Source organism: Neofelis nebulosa, chromosome 6 (genome assembly GCF_028018385.1).
Source record: "Neofelis nebulosa isolate mNeoNeb1 chromosome 6, mNeoNeb1.pri, whole genome shotgun sequence".
Classification (NCBI taxonomy): domain Eukaryota; kingdom Metazoa; phylum Chordata; class Mammalia; order Carnivora; family Felidae; genus Neofelis; species Neofelis nebulosa.
This window is the reverse complement of record NC_080787.1, coordinates 79,336,506-79,353,077: the sequence shown is the minus strand read 5'-3', so window position 1 is coordinate 79,353,077 and position 16,572 is coordinate 79,336,506. Positions and strand designations below refer to the sequence as shown.

General features: G+C 40.4%; 1 protein-coding gene across 3 annotated transcripts in view; it reads left to right on the top strand.

Moving 5' to 3' along the window:
• The first annotated feature begins 2,769 nt into the window (after positions 1–2,769).
• Positions 2,770–16,572, top strand: part of CEP162 (centrosomal protein 162) — a 112,852-nt gene continuing 99,049 nt past the window's right edge. For all 3 annotated transcript variants that reach the window (XM_058734621.1, XM_058734620.1, XM_058734619.1), the window contains exons 1-3: positions 2,770–3,031; positions 4,078–4,193; positions 15,975–16,089. In XM_058734621.1, coding sequence (XP_058590604.1) covers positions 4,137–4,193; positions 15,975–16,089 — 172 coding nt within the window. In that variant the 5' untranslated portion in view covers positions 2,770–3,031; positions 4,078–4,136. The remainder of the gene's footprint in view (positions 3,032–4,077; positions 4,194–15,974; positions 16,090–16,572) is intronic.

Genomic DNA, 16,572 nt, shown 5'->3' with positions numbered 1-16,572 from the left:
CAAGACATATTTCCTACACATTACATTCTGATAGAGCACATAAGAATTAGTTTAGCCAATGGGGAAAACAGTGAATTGAACTGTTGGTCTCCTCAGGTGCATGCCAACTGCTTTCATGCTTTTTCTGAAGGGAATTTAAAAGACCATTTTTTCCAGATAGGTAGTGGCATACCAAGTGCCATGAATTCTCTTGATCTCTTCCAATTAAGCAACTATATCTGACATGGCCACTGTAATTGGTGCTCATACTTGATAAAGTTTACCGTAGTCCATTGTTATCCAAGATCCATCTGTTTTTCTGCAGAAGTTAAATAGATTGAAGAGCTTTATGCAGGGTTTACTACCCCTGTGTCCTTTAAATCTTTAAGTGGTAGTGCTAATCCCTGCCATTCTTCCTAGGAAGTAGTATTGTTTTGGACTTGTTCATGTGGATGGGGGTGGGGCATTTTCCGGGCTTCCATTTGGTTCTTCCTACCATAATGGCTTCACAGATCAGGGAACCAACACAAGGGTTCTTCCAGTTATAAAGTATACTTGGAGATTTTCTATATCCTAATTACTCATTTGGAGCCTGGGGATACAATCACAGGGAAGGCCACAGACCCATTGTACCCCTGTGAAACATACTTGGTCTAGAACTATAATTTTTATCTGGCCTCCCTATGCCCCTACTCTAACCGGAAGACCATAATGGCATTTTAGGCTCCCTGGCACCAGTGTCAGCTCACACCCCTTACCCAACAGTCCTTGAAACCAATTTTACAATAAATTTCATATTAAAAAAAAAAAACTAAAAAAAAAAAAAAGAAACCAATTTGACAATAAATTATATATTAAAAAAAGGGAAAAAAGAAAAGAAAAGCTTAAGAATCCTTCTTTCAAAATTTGTGTAAAAAGTGGATCATGCTGGGGCGCCTGGGTGGCTCAGTCGGTTAAGCGTCTGACTTTGGCTCAGGTCATTACCTCACAGTCCGTGAGTTAGAGCACTGTGTTGGGCTCTGTGCTGACAACTCAGAGCCTGGAGCCTGCTTTGGATTCTGTGTCTCCCTCTCTCTCTGCCCCTCCCCTGCTCACACTCTGTCTGTCTGTCTCTCTCTCACAAATAAACATTAACAAAAAAAAAATTTTTTTTAATGCATCATGACCTCTATCCATTCCAACCCTCTCCAAATACAGAGACAACTATGAATTAGTTAAGAGATTTCAGTTTTAAACTATGCTGGCTAGTTTTAATATCTAGAAATTACTATAAAGTTATGGAATCTAAAATTTGTCTAAGGCAGTAAGAAAAGGGATAGGGATAGAGGTATTCAACACAGCACTGTTTTAAAAAAGTGAACATTAAAAATAAAATAACTTCAGGTTTATACTTCAAAAAGTTGAGATGTCTCGGAGAACTGGATATAGTCAAACCTGTTGGGTGATTTTCTTGAGCTATATTCAATGGCTCCAGAGCAGGTGTTTCTTTGGATAGGCATGCTCTAAGGGCTCTGAGGCAAAGCAGTTGAAAGTATTTGCAAAAGGCCTTTGGAAAGATGATAGAATGGAAGCTGTGAAAACAAGTCTTGAATTCTGGTTAGGCATTATTACTTTGAGTAGGTCTTTTAACCTGTCTGCTTCAATTTTCTCCTCTATAAAATGAGGACAATAACTTCATAGTGACCTTGTGCATGTTTTTAAATGGATTCCTTCAGACTGAATACTGCCTCTTTTCACCAACCCTTGCTACCTTCTACTTACCCTCTGATGGTCTAGGTTTCATTTTAAACTTCATTTCTTCTAGAAAGCCTTGTCTAACCTCCCAGGGGGTGAGGAGACCTTTAACATCTTCTAACTGCACCCTATGTCTATCATTGCTGTTGTCATACAGAATTGCAATTGTCTGATCACTTGTCTATCAGCTCCATTAGACCAAAGACTCTATTAGGGCAGGGACTATGATCATTTGTTCATTTAGTACATATTAGAAATAAAAATATAAGCTATATTGAATTGACTTGGAGAGTATAACGTTTAAGTGAAGTAATGCTCGTGCATCTCCTATCAACCTACATGTTCAATAAATAGTAGCTTTAAAAAATCTCTATTATTATTCAAATCTTTATCTGAGGGCACAGCTCCTAGCATGTATACATTTGTATCACAATAAACACTTGCTGAATGAAAAGTTTAGACTGGTGATAATGACATCCTTAGCCTATGTCTGCCAGTGGCAATCCTCTCAACTGTTGTTGATTTTACTTTCATGATCCCAAACGGTCCTCTGAAATTCCAACTTGTGCGTGTACGTGTGTGTGTGTTTTAGAGCAAGAACTTGGGGGGGGGGGAGGTTAAAATCCAAGAAAGTAATTGTAAGATGCCACTATAGAGTGGGAATAAGGGAGGGGCAGAGGGACACCACAGAGAGGCTCGGAGACCAGTAGCAGGTTGGGGCGTGTATGTGTATTTTCAATTTCTTGCCCACTAGATGGTGGAACAGAGCCCCTAACCTGATAACAGTATGCTTTCTCACAGATCTGAGTTTCTCTTACAATGCCCACTCAGCGGTTTGCACATGGAAGAATCCAATAAATTGTTATTATGTTTTTCAAAACTTCCGCTTGGAAAACAGAGCCGAAACCACAAAGGCGGGAAGGTTAGAAAGAGTCGAGACTTGCGGAAATACAGGACTAGGGGAGCTAAACTACATTTCCCAGGAAGCCACGGGCTGGGCCTACAACACCCAGCATGCCAGTGTTCCGGCTCTCGTGACCTGCTCGTGCAGTCCACTTTCCCAAGGAGCGCAGCAAATCTGTGCATTCTCTGTTGGTGCGGCAACGACGGCTCTTACCTCCGGATTATCCTGAGCCGCAGCAATTCCTACTTTCGCTCGTAGAGCAAAAAAGACACTGACCACTATTCCGTGGAGCCCACAAGCCACGTGACCAGCTCCGGTCATGTGACTCCAGAGCCAGGCGGCAGAAGTGTGTTACCCTGGTAACTGTTGAGTCCCCGCAGACCTTCCGGGAAAGCGCGGAATTCAGAGACCGAGGTAGGTGAGGCGTAGACACTTGTTTCCCACTCGGTTGACTCTGACCGAGACTGTCTTCAGACCCCCTCCCCAGGGCTTTAGTTTCCCAGGTCACTCCCCTCCTCCGCCCACACTCTACTTCAAGTGCGTCTTTGTCTTCTCGCCACTCTGGAACCCGCGCTTCCTGGAGCAGGGCCCCACCGAACGGAGCCCGTTTGAGAGGATCCGCCTCCGACCGAGATCTTGGGGCTAAGACCTTAACCGCACACATCCTCAACTGATCAGAAATGCTACTGAGTCAGGGAGGTGTTATTCTGCAGATTGGGCAAAATATTGTCCAGGGTGTTCACACACAGAGCCCCCCTCCACCGCTTCTGGAAAATAATGAAGCTGCGGTTTGAGCAGCCTCAAGGAGGCCCCGAAACTGGGACAGATTTGAAAGTTGGTTGGGTTCATTAGAGGGACAGAGAGAGCTTTGCTCCACGAGTCACTATTGCATAGTTTTGTTGGCTTTCCCACGCTCCAAAAGAAACGTAATTTGTTCTAATTTGGATACTTCATTAACTTTATCTTAGGTAGATTTGAACCGTAATGAATTGCATTTTGTCTGTATCTGGAAACAGTCTGTCTTGCAAAACTATTACTAGGGGCTGATAACTACTGAATGACAAGGCAGCACGTACTGTCCTGTGCTTTGCAAAAAAGAAACGGTCTTTTGAATTTGCTCATTTATACTAAATTTTTGAAAGATTCCTTTAGAGGACCTGCTTTGTTTCAGGAATGTTATGTAACACACACACCATAGAGTTAGGAAATATTGTGGTCACCCTTTAACACTTGGATGTTAACAATGAAAATGTAATCTTGGACCCTGAATACAAAGCAAACTGTGAAAGCTGCTTTTCCAAAGCAGTTTTATTCATGAATTTGGAATCTTTTGTCCAGGTTATTGGTCAATAACTGTGCATATATGCTAAATCATAAAAGAAATGTCTGAGGTTTAAGTTTGGTTGTTCTTATGATGTGTTGTGAATTTCCTCAAAGAATATTTATCTCTTGTTATTTAGTGTTTCCAGTGTTGTAAATACTTTGGAATGTTTACTTTGGGAAGTGAAAATTATTGATTATGGCTCACTATTCCAAAGAAGAGCTGGATGAAGAGTTTGAAAAGTTCATGAAAGAGGTAAATTTATCATTTTAAAAGCTGTATTGTAAATTTGTGTCACAAGAAACTCATCCTTCAATTCTTTCTCCTCTACTATGCAGTTTGACCACCTTGAAAATAAAACAGCCAAGTTATTTTACCAGCAAAATGGGTTTATTTTTTAATGGCAGAGGAACTGCATTTCAGACCTTGCAGGCTATGGCAAAACTATAGGCAAGTCCTGAGATCAAAGGAGAAGAACTATTACCTTTATAGAGAAAACGAGGAGAAAGGGGAGGGGATGCTTTGAATGAAAGTCCATTGGAGGAAGAAAGTAGTCACTGTATTTTCTTGTTGGCTGATCTAATTGCTAGGCCTGGAGAAATTCATTATTCCCCCTGTTGGAAAATGCAAGGTACATTTCTTACTTTTGGGGTCTGAAATTGATGAGTCGATAGGGCATGAGAGCTCCCCCTTCTGGCCTCCTGACTTTTTAAAATGTAGTTTCCTTTATTTAGTTTCATATTTTTCCCTTTGGATCCAGATCTTTCCTCAAAAGCATCACTGGCCAAGAAATACATCACCTGTGCCTCTCCGTGCCAGGAAGGACCTTTTCTGGGTGTCATGTCCCACCAGAGAGAAAGTGTATGGCAGTTAGAACCCATTTAAGACCATATCTGAATAACAAGCTTAGGAAGGAAAACTCGCAGGCATTTCCCATCCAAAGTCTATATCTATATCTGTATCTTGTTGAGGTCATACATGTTGGAGATCATCTTGAAGTGTTGAGCTAGCATCACGTTATTGGGTACCTGGTTTCTACAAAAGTTTGACGACCAACACCTGCAAAACTTAAAAATTATTACATAAAATGTAACTAAAAGAAACATGACAATTCCAAATTGTGTACTGGTTCTGAACCATGACCCTAGGCCTGAAGGTAGCCAGCTAAATAAAAGATCTTTGAGAATCATGTGAAATTTGTTGTAGTTAATGTGCTTATTCCCTAATTTTGTGCAATTGAGTTTCTACTTTTCCAGAGTAGATTATCCATGTGCAGTAGGTGGTGTCTGTCACACAGACGCATCCTTACTCAGCAGGTAGGTAATGCGAACTCTGTGATTGTCTAAAACTACTTTAGCCAGTGAGTTGAATGATCATTGTTGGGCTGCTTCTGCTTTGGCTATAGAACTGACCAGATCTCCTATTTTAAGGAGAGATTTCTAATTGTGTCTTTTAGTACTTGCTCTACTGAAGGGAGAAAGGCTCTCTCTATGGAGGCAAACCTGGAGTTGTGTATGCCTCTTGGAAGTTCTCATTCAAGGTTGCCATGAAGGTTTAGTGAGGTGGACCAGTGGGAAGCTGCTAGTTATGAGCAAAAGCAGAACAGTGAGTATAGCAAGAGCACATTGTCCTTTTATCCTTCAGCTGTCAAGGCGATGAATTGCTCAAGCATCAGGGCCATTACCAAAACCTCCATGTATAGAAGAGTAGCCAGGAGCTGCACATGGGGCTCCCTCAGAAGAATTAGCATTTGTGGACCCATTTGTGGGTATAAAGGCATTAGCATTATTCAACCAAGACTCAATGTTATCACATACTAAAAGTCTTCCTAAATATATAGGTATGACAGCCAGCTTACAAATGGTCCTACTTTGGCTCTTTTACAATGTGTTTTATATATGTATTCAAGGGATTTCATTTCTCCTACTCAGGGTTGGGTTAAATTGAGGCAGGGAACAAGTATGTGTGGATTTAGTATTCTAACCTATAAAAGGGACCTGGGCAACACTTTAGGCATGAGTGGCAATTGGGATTCCAGTGAAATTGCTTTTAGGGTGAACTAAGGTATCCCTGTTCCTATGGACTCGATCGAGGTTTCTGGTGACAAATCCAACAACCAGTTATTGGAAAATGTGAGTAAGAGCAATATCTGTCCATGGAAGAGGGAAAAATAGAGTAAGAAGTAACAGCGAGAAAAGGTACAGCAAGCCTGCTTCAGTCATGTCGGGAAGGTCGTCTTTATCAGATGTCTGCTTTAATTCTTGGAAACTTTACTTGCAGGTCACCAATTGGTATGCAGGCCCAGCCTGGATTTAGTACTGTCTTTAGATGTGACATGTGAATCAGGAGTCTATTTCTTGAAAGTTGGTGGCACAAGAGTTGGTTAACGGTACCTGATAGGCCCCTCCAGTGAGGTTGAAGAGAGAACTTTTTGATGTGTCTTGCAGTAGACAAAATCTCTGGGTTGCGAGTCGTGGTGCTTAAGGCTTTGTCTCCCGGGAGTAAGCCATGAGGACAGTTTTACTAAAGCATGATTATTCTCAACAGAAGGAATCAGGCCTTTACAGTATTGGAGTATATCTCCTTTTATCAGCTGTGGATCAGATGAGGCAGGAGCCAGGTGCATCAGGTGCTCTATGACTGTCTTAAAGGGTCAGAGTTAATGAGTTACAAAGGGGATGGATCGCAGATTTAGAAAGACCCAATCACAGTGCTTTTGGCCAAGTTAGTTGAAGGGTTTCCACAAATTTTGCTAGTTGAGTCTTAATGGTGCTGTTAGTGCATTGCACTAGCCCAGAGGATTGAAGGTTGTGAGCATAGATAGTGCTCTAGAACCGGCCAAACAGCGCAGACCTATTGACAAACTTGACCAGTGAAGTAAATGCCTTGATAACTTTGAAGCTTGAGAAGGCCTCCTTAGGTAGGAATACTCTTTTCTAATAGGATTTTAGCTACAGAAGGGGCCATACCCTCTCTGCAAGGGAAAGCTTCAGTTCAGTGAGAAAACAAACCATGACCAGAACATTTATATTCATGGGAAAGGAGCTGAACTTCGAATGGCCTATTGGGCAACTTAAAATGCCAGTGGGTGGTGTGGATGGGTTTCCCAGAGTTGTGTTTTGGACAGGTAGAACAAGCAAAGTAGGCACTTTTGTGGGCTTGTTAATATTTCTGTACCAGAATTGATTCATAAAGCCTATCATCTTATCGGGAGAGCAATAATTAATGCTTGTACAATGGTTAGTAAAGAGATTTTAGAGTGTCTGGCAGGACTGGGTTATTATTTGGCTCAAGATAGAGTTCTCTCTTTTTATCAAACCAACAATTACTAGATTTCCAATACAGTTTTTCCCTCTCTGGGGCTAATTTTTGGATATATCTTGTCAGTTTTTCTAGATTATCATTTGAGGCAACATCTCTTAGGACCATGACAGAGGATTGCTTATTGGTTCCTTTAAGAGCAGCGTCTTTAATGGAAACATCAGCAAGGTAGTTTCCTTTGGCTTCCAGGGAGTCAAGTCTGGAATGCACAGGAGCCTTAATAGTAGCCAGGGCAGTTGGCAAAAATTTGACATCTAGTAAATTTAGGACATAAGAGCCATTTTTAATTTTATTCCCATTAGAAGTAAGGAAAGTTGGCTGTTTCTATAATATCCCAAAGTCATGGGCTGCCTGAAGGACATATGGTCAATTTAAATATTTTCAGTTTTACCCGTGGCTAAAGTACAAGTCTGAGTAAGAGCATATAATTCAGCCTGTTGGGTTGAAGTAGCCAAAGGTAAAGGTGCTGCCTTGATGATTTCAAAAGGTGTTGCAATTGCATACCCAGGGCAATACCATTTTCATTCTTTAAATAAGACCCATCAGTAAACCATGAAAAATCTGCATTGGTTAGGGTTATCTATTAATTGTCATGGATAGTCAAAAGGTAATCTGTCCACATCAAGTGGTGGTGAGAGGTTTTATCAGAAGGATAAAGAGAGTAGAATAGCAGGGTCAAGGTTATTACAGTGAGGAGGAGTTACTGAGGAGCAGCGAGGAGGATTTCATAGGAGGTGAGATAGCTGGCCAAAAGGTGTTGAGTGTGGTAAGGATTCAGAGGGGCTTTTGCATGGGGCACAAGGGTGGTTAAAGGGGTTCCCATGATTATTTCTTCAGTGGCCTTATCCAAAAGGGCAGGCTCTGAGGCAAGGGGGTTATCCCCGTGCCACAGTGTCCGGTTGTTGGCTATAATATCCCATGGGTTGATGACAGCTTCCGTATTTTGGGGTGAGTACTTCAAAGGTATTCCCTTCTCATATGCAAAAAGGAAAAGAGGAGCTGGTAATTAGGATGTCCAAGGGCAGAAGGCTTTATTAAGATTTTCTTTAAGGCCCCAAAGGCTATGTAATTCTGATCTTACCAAATAATAGATTCATATTTGTTGTTTTTAAGTAAGATATACAGGGGTTGGATCATAGGAGAAGTTTGGAGCCCAGTTTTTGACAGTAGTCACCTAGCTGGAGAAAACCACATAATTGGCTCTTAGTTTTAAGTTTCAGGATACCACAAAGCCTATCTCGATCTAAATGAACCCCTATTCCAAGATCAGGTGTCTTAAATATCAAACCTGAGTTTGAGCAAACTGCAGTTTTTCCTTGGAAACTTTATGTCCCTTTAAGGCTAAAAGTTTTAACAGCTACATTCTGTCCTCCTGTGAAGAGGCTTGGGAAAGGGAGCAGAGAGGCAACTCCTCTACATTTTGTAACAAGGTAGGTTCTCCAGAAAATTTTATATCATTTAGTCAGCTTTTAAGGTTTGCAAGAAGTAAGACTTTCTATAAAACCCCAGGGCATTACTATCTAAATGTATAGTCTTCCTTCCCAAGTTAAGGCAGAAAGATATTAATTTATCAACTGGAATACTAAAGAATGCACACAGAGATCAATTACAGCAAAAAATTTGCTTTCAGTAGGACTAGATGCTAGTAGCATATTGGGTTAGGAACAGCAAGGTGCTAAGGGATAATATTTATTGCTGGGACGTCCTGGACAAACCTCCACCCTCAGCCACTGGGTTTTCTTACAGGTAAAATAGGGGTGTTACAAGGACTAGTGCAGGTGATAATGAGTCCCGGGGCCTTATAATCTTCTATTTTGGGCTTGATGCCTTGAAGGGCTTCTTTCTTTATAGGGTATTGATTAATTTGGGGGAGATCTTTTGTGGGGTCTATTTGAGTCTTAGTACGAGGTGCTTTGAGGATTTTACCCATAAGAAGGGTGGTAACTGATCCAATTGGGACAATGGTTAGTGCCCTTAGAATTAGTTCCAATGCTGTCAGAAGTGAAGCAAGTAAAAGATGTTGAAATGTCACTTGATTCACCAACTTGGCAATCTTGGTTGCTTCTATCAAATTCTAGAATTGCTTACCCCTTTTTGGAAAAAGGAATTCCAGCAAGATACTTTTCTAAGAAATCTCAGCCCAGTAAGTGAATTGGATGGGAGAATTAAGGAAAAAAGGGTGGGTACCTCTTAAAGGACCTAAACCAGAGGGAATAGATTTATTAGAGGTAGGAACCTCACCTTTTGAACGGTTTTGTTCCTCTGAGGCACGGGCTGCTTTATAGTGGTGGGTTGAGCACCGGGAGTGTAGCTCCAGTGGCAGTGAGTACAGATAGAAATTCATTCCCAGTCTGGAGGGTTGTTTCTTTGAGCCAGTTGAGACAGAGAATTGGGACAAGCCCCTTTTGTTCCTCAGAGCCCAGTGTTTGGGGATTAGGAGAACATTGGAAAGATTGGTTAGAGGGCTGACAGCATCTGGAGCACTTGAGTTTGTAGCAGCCTTTTCTCCAGTGTCCTGGTTTTTTAAAATAATGGCAGGCATCAGGAGGGTTTTGTTTTTGTTTAGGGGCCTACATTTGTTGGAGATGAAAATTAAGGATTTTAGTGGTCTTTTAGTCGAATCATCTAGAATGCGGGTGAACTGCTAAATTAACCAAATCTAGGGCAGATGTAGTTTCCCATTCCATTCTGGTCATTTTAACTGGAAGGGAAAGATCCGATTTAGCCGGTTAATGAACATAGAATTAAAGGCTACCTGAGGGGACTCAACATCTACAGGAAGACCGAAGTTTTCATTAAAAATAACCTGAAGTCATTTGTAATAACAGGTTTATCGAATTTTTGTGCACAAGCCTGAATGATGTTCCAATTAACAAGTTTAGGAAAAGCTTTTGCAATTTTTCTGTGAAGACCTCTAGTGAGTGTCCTGCCAAAAGTCAGAGATCTGTTTTTCTAAATCTCTTTCAGGATTTTTCTATCAGGCCAGTTTCATCCAATGTTAGGCCTGGCCCTCACCAACAAGCGTGTGAACTAATTGATATAAATCTGAGAAACTAAGTTGATAAGTTTGAATATGTATGTTAAATTACTCAGCAAATCTCTGAGGATCCTCAGTAACTTTGGCAAAGTCTTCGACTCTAGCTTGTAGTTCAGCTTTAGTCCAGAGAACATAAGAAACTAGGAGTTTAGCAGTTGGATCCTCAGGGGGCTTAACTTTAAAGGAGGAGGTTCTGCTAGGTTCAGAGGAAGAGAGCAGGGAGAGATAAGGAGGAAAAGGGAAATCCAGAGAGAAGAGTAGAATGAGGAAGGGAAAGGGTATGGAGGGGCTGGGATGCTGCTGCAGGGAAGTAGGAAGATGGCCCCAGAGGAGTGGCCAGAGCACAGGATGACTGCTGTGTGTCTGGAGATGAAGAATCCAGGGAAGGGAAAGAGCACTCAAAAGCCCTTTTGAATTCTCTCAATTGTTTCGTAGCCTCAGTTAATTTAGAAATGGAATTTTGCAAAGGGGTAATTTTAGAGTCAATATGTATGGAAGTCTTTGGGTACTAATTAAAACAGGCATTCCATGCAGTTTGTTTAATTTTAGAGCTATGGTCTTCTAATTTGGTTTTGAGAAAATTAAGTTGGAGGAGATCAAAAGTTCCCCCATGACAGTCATTGAAGTTCTAAATTTAGTTAAGTTGGTCTATTTTGTTAGCATTGTGCATGCAGGAGGATCATAGTTTTTAAATATAAAGCCAGCCAGGATCCCAGGAGGAGGAGGGCTGTCCTGAGAGAGTTTAGAGGATTATGATCCCATTAGTCAATAACAGAAGTTCAGAAAAACATGAGTACTCACCAGATAGGACAAAGCCTTCATAAAAAAGAAAGAATAAAGCTTTTAAATAGATCCTAAATAAAGTCAGAGAACTCAAAATGCAAAGTGAGCAGAGCTTGGAACCAGGAGACACATACTCTCAGACTCCAGGGTCGGGGAGAAAAGAATGAGCTCATTTGGCTCAGTGGGTACAGGCACCTGTTTGCTCATCAGCCTCGTAGTTGTTGAGAGTCTTCTCTGGATCCCACTTCTGATCACCAAGTAATGTTGACCTCAAGGTTAAAACAGCCCGTTATTTTATCATTTATTTGGGAATGGCAAAGGAACTGCAATTTGGGACATGCAAATGATGGCAAACCTATAAGCAAGACCTGAGATCAAAGGAGAGGGACGTTATTTTCTAGAGAAAAGGAGGAAGTTGGGAGGGGCTGCTTTGAACGAAAGTCCACTGGCGGAAAACAGGAGTTGAGGATGGTGATGGCTTCTCATTGGCAGGGCTGTTGCTGGGCATGAAGAAAAACCTTCCTTCCTCCCACTGGGGTAGTAGAGTAGGCTTTGTTCTGTTAGAAAATGCAAGATACACTTCTTTGTTGGAGTCTGCAGTTGATGACAAATTGATGGAGTGTGAGAGCTCCCCCTGCTGACTTCCCCATTGTGTTCTAAATGAGGTGTCCTGCATTCAGCTTCACAAGTCTGTCACCGCACTCTGTCAACTCTTCCTCCAGAATATATCTGTCATCTTCCTCGTTCTCTCTCCTTTCATCTGCCATCATCCCAATCCATGGTGACATCTTCTCACCTGAGGTACTACAACAGTTCCTACGTACTGTCCCAGCATTCCTTCACCACATTGCAGCCAGTGCCGTCTTTTACATAAATCAGACTGTTCCTCCTCTTTGTAAAACACTTTATTGGCTTCCCATCACAAATGGAATAAAATCCAAACTCCTTCCCATGGTTTACAGAGCCCTGGATGATTTTGCTCATGTCCTCCTCACTCGCTTTATACCCCTCTTCTCCCTTATTCACTTATGCTACAGTGAATACAGAGCTTGTGCTCTGTCTCGCCCTGTCTCAAAAATAAATAAACGTTAAATTGTTTTTTATATAGAATTAAAAAAGAATTAACGTTTATTTATTGTTGAGAGAGAGAGAGCAAGAGACAGAGTGAGCAGAGAGGGGCAGAGAGAGACAGGGAGACACAGATTCTGAAGCAGGCTCCAGGCTCTGAGCTGTCAGCACAGAGCCTCATGTTGGGATTGAACTCATGAGCCATGACATCATCACAAGAGCTGAAGTTGGACGCTCAACCAACTGAGCCACCCAGGTGCCCCCAGGAGAGTTACATTTTAAATGATTATACTAACATTTTTGTTCATAAAGGGAGTTTGATATACGATGTAGTAGAAAACCTCAGTTTAACAGGAAAAATAATGCCTACCTTGTAGGATTGTTGTAAGGTTTAAAAACCGCATTTAAGAATTATCTGAATGTAATAGATACTCAGGGTAAGAATCTCACTTCTCATTTGGAAACTGATTTTTTATTTTCAAATATGGGCACATTTTGAAAATTAAGCTTATAGAAAGTGTTTTCACTGTAAAAGATAAAAGCAGTGTAGACCAGTTTTTTTTCCTTTTGCCCTTTATTTGCCATCCCTTCAACACTCTCCCTCCATATCTTCTCTCATATTCAATCTCAACCCATAAAAGCTTTTATCTCATGTTAGAGATTTGGGTCATTTTTTAATGTCTCATTTTTTAATAATAAAAACCATGATTTTAGAGTCATGGTAACTTCTTTAGTCATTTTGCTAAATTGTTGAGTAGATTGTTCAACGATATGGCTTACGTATCTTTATAAGGAGATTGGTAGGACCAGCTTTTTTTTTTTTCTTTTTACAGATTTATTGAGTTGTCATATACCATACAATTCACCCATTTAAAGTGTACAATTCAGTGGTTTTAGCCTATTCGCAGCTATGCAGCCATCACCACAATCACTTTTAGAACATTTTTATCCTCAAAAGAAACCCTGTACCTGTTAGCAATTACCCCTTCTCCAGCCTTGCGCACCACTATCTACTTTCTGTCTCTGAATATATGCTTATGTTAGACGTTTCGCAGAAATGGAATCATACAGTATGTGGTCTTTTGTGACTGGCTTTTTCCACTCAACATAATGTTTTAAAGGTTCATTCATGTTGTACATCTTTCAGTACTTCATTCGTTTTTATAGCTCAATGGCATTTCCATTTTTTGGGTTTATCCACATATCAGTTGATGAACATTTGAGTTCTTTCCACTTTTTGGCATTTATAAATAATATTGCTATGAACAATCATGTACAAGTTTTTGTGTGGGTGTGTGTTTTCATTACTGTTGTGTGTATACCTAATAGTGGAAATGGTGGGTCATATGGTAACTCTGTGTTGAACCTTTTGAGGAATGGCCAGACTATTTTCTAAACTAGCTGTGCCACTTTATGTTCCCACCAGCCATGTTTTAGTATATTAGGTTTCCAACTTCATATGCTCACCAGCACAGTTACTCTCTGGGGACTTGCTTTTGTGTATTGTTTTGTTTTTAATGGTAGTAACCTGAAAAGCATTGTGGAAGATTATCAAAAGTGAGAATACCTAGTATATATTAGACAGTAGGGTGAGCACTCTCCATTTCGTTTTCTGAGCTTTGTCACAAGCCTGCAAGTTCAGTGGTTTTCAACACATGAATAAACTGAAAAGAGAGGATAATTTTTTCTAAGCAACAGCTAGTATATTTTGAAGTTAAAATTTGAACTCAGATCTGTCTGGCTCCCAAAACCTCTACTCCTTCCATACTCTTAGGTGGCTATGGGGCTTAAGAGGAATAGACCAAGTCTGTGGCAGATTGTCAGAATTTGGTAAACAGCGAGATATGGGGAAGAGAGAGAATGGAACATTTCTAGGTGATGACCAAGTTTAGAGACCGAGTAGAAAGTGATAAAACTAAAATTCAGATAGACTCCTTTTCCTTCCCTTTTCCCACTTCCTGCCTGATTGTCAGGTTGTCAGGGAAGACCGTGAGTTCTTTTGGAACACTTTAAAGTTGACACTATTATAAGTCATTGAGATAGAATTGTTTGGCTGGCAGGTGGAAATTTGTGTGTTGTCATCTTGGAAGTAACCTGGCACTTACTAGAGTGAAAGGGCACTCTGGTGCCAGTTGGGGGATTACATAGTGTAATGGAAAGTGGACAGGTGTTATCAGACCTCCGTTTAAGTCCCAGGTGTGTAACACTTACTAACAGTAACAACTGGAGCAAGTTGCTTAATCTCTCTGAGCTTGTTTCCCCTTCTGTAAATCTTGATTGGATTGCTTAAACATTGAGATAACCTGGGGATAGGTCCTGATATAGAGCAGGTATGGAATAAATGTTGGTTTCTTCTCCAGGAAAGTTGTGTAGGATGAAGATAAAGGACCAAGAACAGAGTCCTGGGGAAGTCTTGTAAAGAAATGGGCAAAAGAGCCAAGACCTATTAAAATAGACAGGTGGGAGAGGTCACAGAGCTGAAGTATAACTTGGAGGAAGTGATGCTGTGAAATCAAAGGTAGAGACATTCGAGAGGAGTTGGTCACCGGTATCAAGTTCCATGATGTGATCAAGAAAGATGACTAGCAGTGGTCCTTTATTTGTGACATTTAGGAGGCCTTTGGAACTTGGAGGAGAGCTGTTTTGGATGGGAACCAGATTCTAAAGGGTTGAGCAGTGAACTCACGATGCTAGTATGTAAAGGAAAAGTGGTAAAGAGGAGGTAGGAATAAGGATCTTAATCTTGTTTGTTTTGTTTTGCTTTGCCTTTTTAAGAAAAGTGGAGTAGACTTGAATGTTCATTCTTTCATTCCACAGTTGTGCGAGGTGCTGTGCTAGGCCCTGGCAAGGCAGAGATGGGCAGGTTTATAACCAGAGGGAAGGAGGGAGTGGAGAGAGAGGAGGGGATGCAGAGACAGAGATAACATGAGATGACCAAGGAAGTAAGGACCTAGAAAGGCAGGAAGTGACCCCTCTGCAGGTTCTCCCAGGAGTAGAGGAAAGAATTTCTTTTCTGAAAGAGGAAAGCAGTGTCTAACAGGTGAGTGTGATGGTGGAGTGAGGGAAAGGAGGGTGGTTTTTGAGTGAAGGTCTTTATTTTCTCTGTGAAGAGAGAGGGCAGGTTACAGACCAGGTGGTGGAGGTGGTGGGTCGATTAGGGTTAGAGTAGGGGATTTAGGATTGTAGTAAAATTTGGACTTGAAGAGTAGAAAAGGACAATGAAAGTTGACTAAAGTTTATTAATCATTGTGACAAAATGTTGATTTCTCTGGTAAACACCTGAAACTCAGTTCTTCTGGTCTTAGAATTCTGTGTTCTTCTAGAGTGATGCCAGGTAATTTTGCTCAATCATTATTTATTCTTAGACCCTAGAGGATGTCTAGAAGGGGATTGTATCCTTCTCTTTTTCTTTCTGATCAAGTTTCTTGATAAGTTTTATTTATTTGTTGTTATCATTGATTTTTTCTGGTTAGTTTACTTGTTTAACTCTGGATATGAAATTGATGTTCAGAGTTGTATATTTATTTTTAAGTTATTTTAGCCACATATCTGAAAATAAGAATGTATACATTATTGCTGAGAAAATTGTTTATGTACAATGAAGAGAAACATTTTTAAGTAGTTTTTTTTTTTAAATTTTTTTTAATGTTTATTTTTGAGACAGAGAGAGACAGAGCATGAATGGGGGAGGGGCAGAGAGAGAGGGGGACACAGAATCGGAAGCAGGCTCCAGGCTCTGAGCCATCAGCCCAGAGCCTGATGGAAGAGAAACATTTTTAATGATGAATCTGGGATTCTTTAAAATCAGTGGCTTATATCCGATTTAGCTTTCAGATGATTCTTTTGAGAATTCAAACAAAACACCTAGACAACCTGAAAGAGAAGTGAAGAAGAAAGATGCATTGCCATGGTGGATAACTGAAGATGATTTTGAAGATGGTGGTAAATATTGCTGGGTTTTTTATTTCAAATTATTTGACCACAAGGGGTCAGTCAAGACTTTTAATTCTGGGATTTTGTTGTTGTACTATAGGTATTTAAAGAAAATAATACTAGTATTGTGACTTTTTAAAGTTTGAATTACATATGACTTCATTTTATTATGTATTACGCAGTTGAGAATCTATGATGATTCTGCATTATCAGGTTATATTGTTATATTGGGATAATTTATATTCACTCAAATTAAGATGATAAATAACACAGGCATATTTCTGTATTGTCATGTTTCATGGCAGATTGATTTGAGGTGATTTAATAAAATGTTCTGACAGTGTATTAATGTCTTTGCACTGGGTAGATTTTAAGAAATCTGTAGATTTTGGTACCACAGTCTGTTAATAACAATAGCAAGAAAGTAATTTATTGCCTTGGTAAAGAACTCATTGTTGATCCTGTCTGACATACATGTATAGCTTTCCCAGA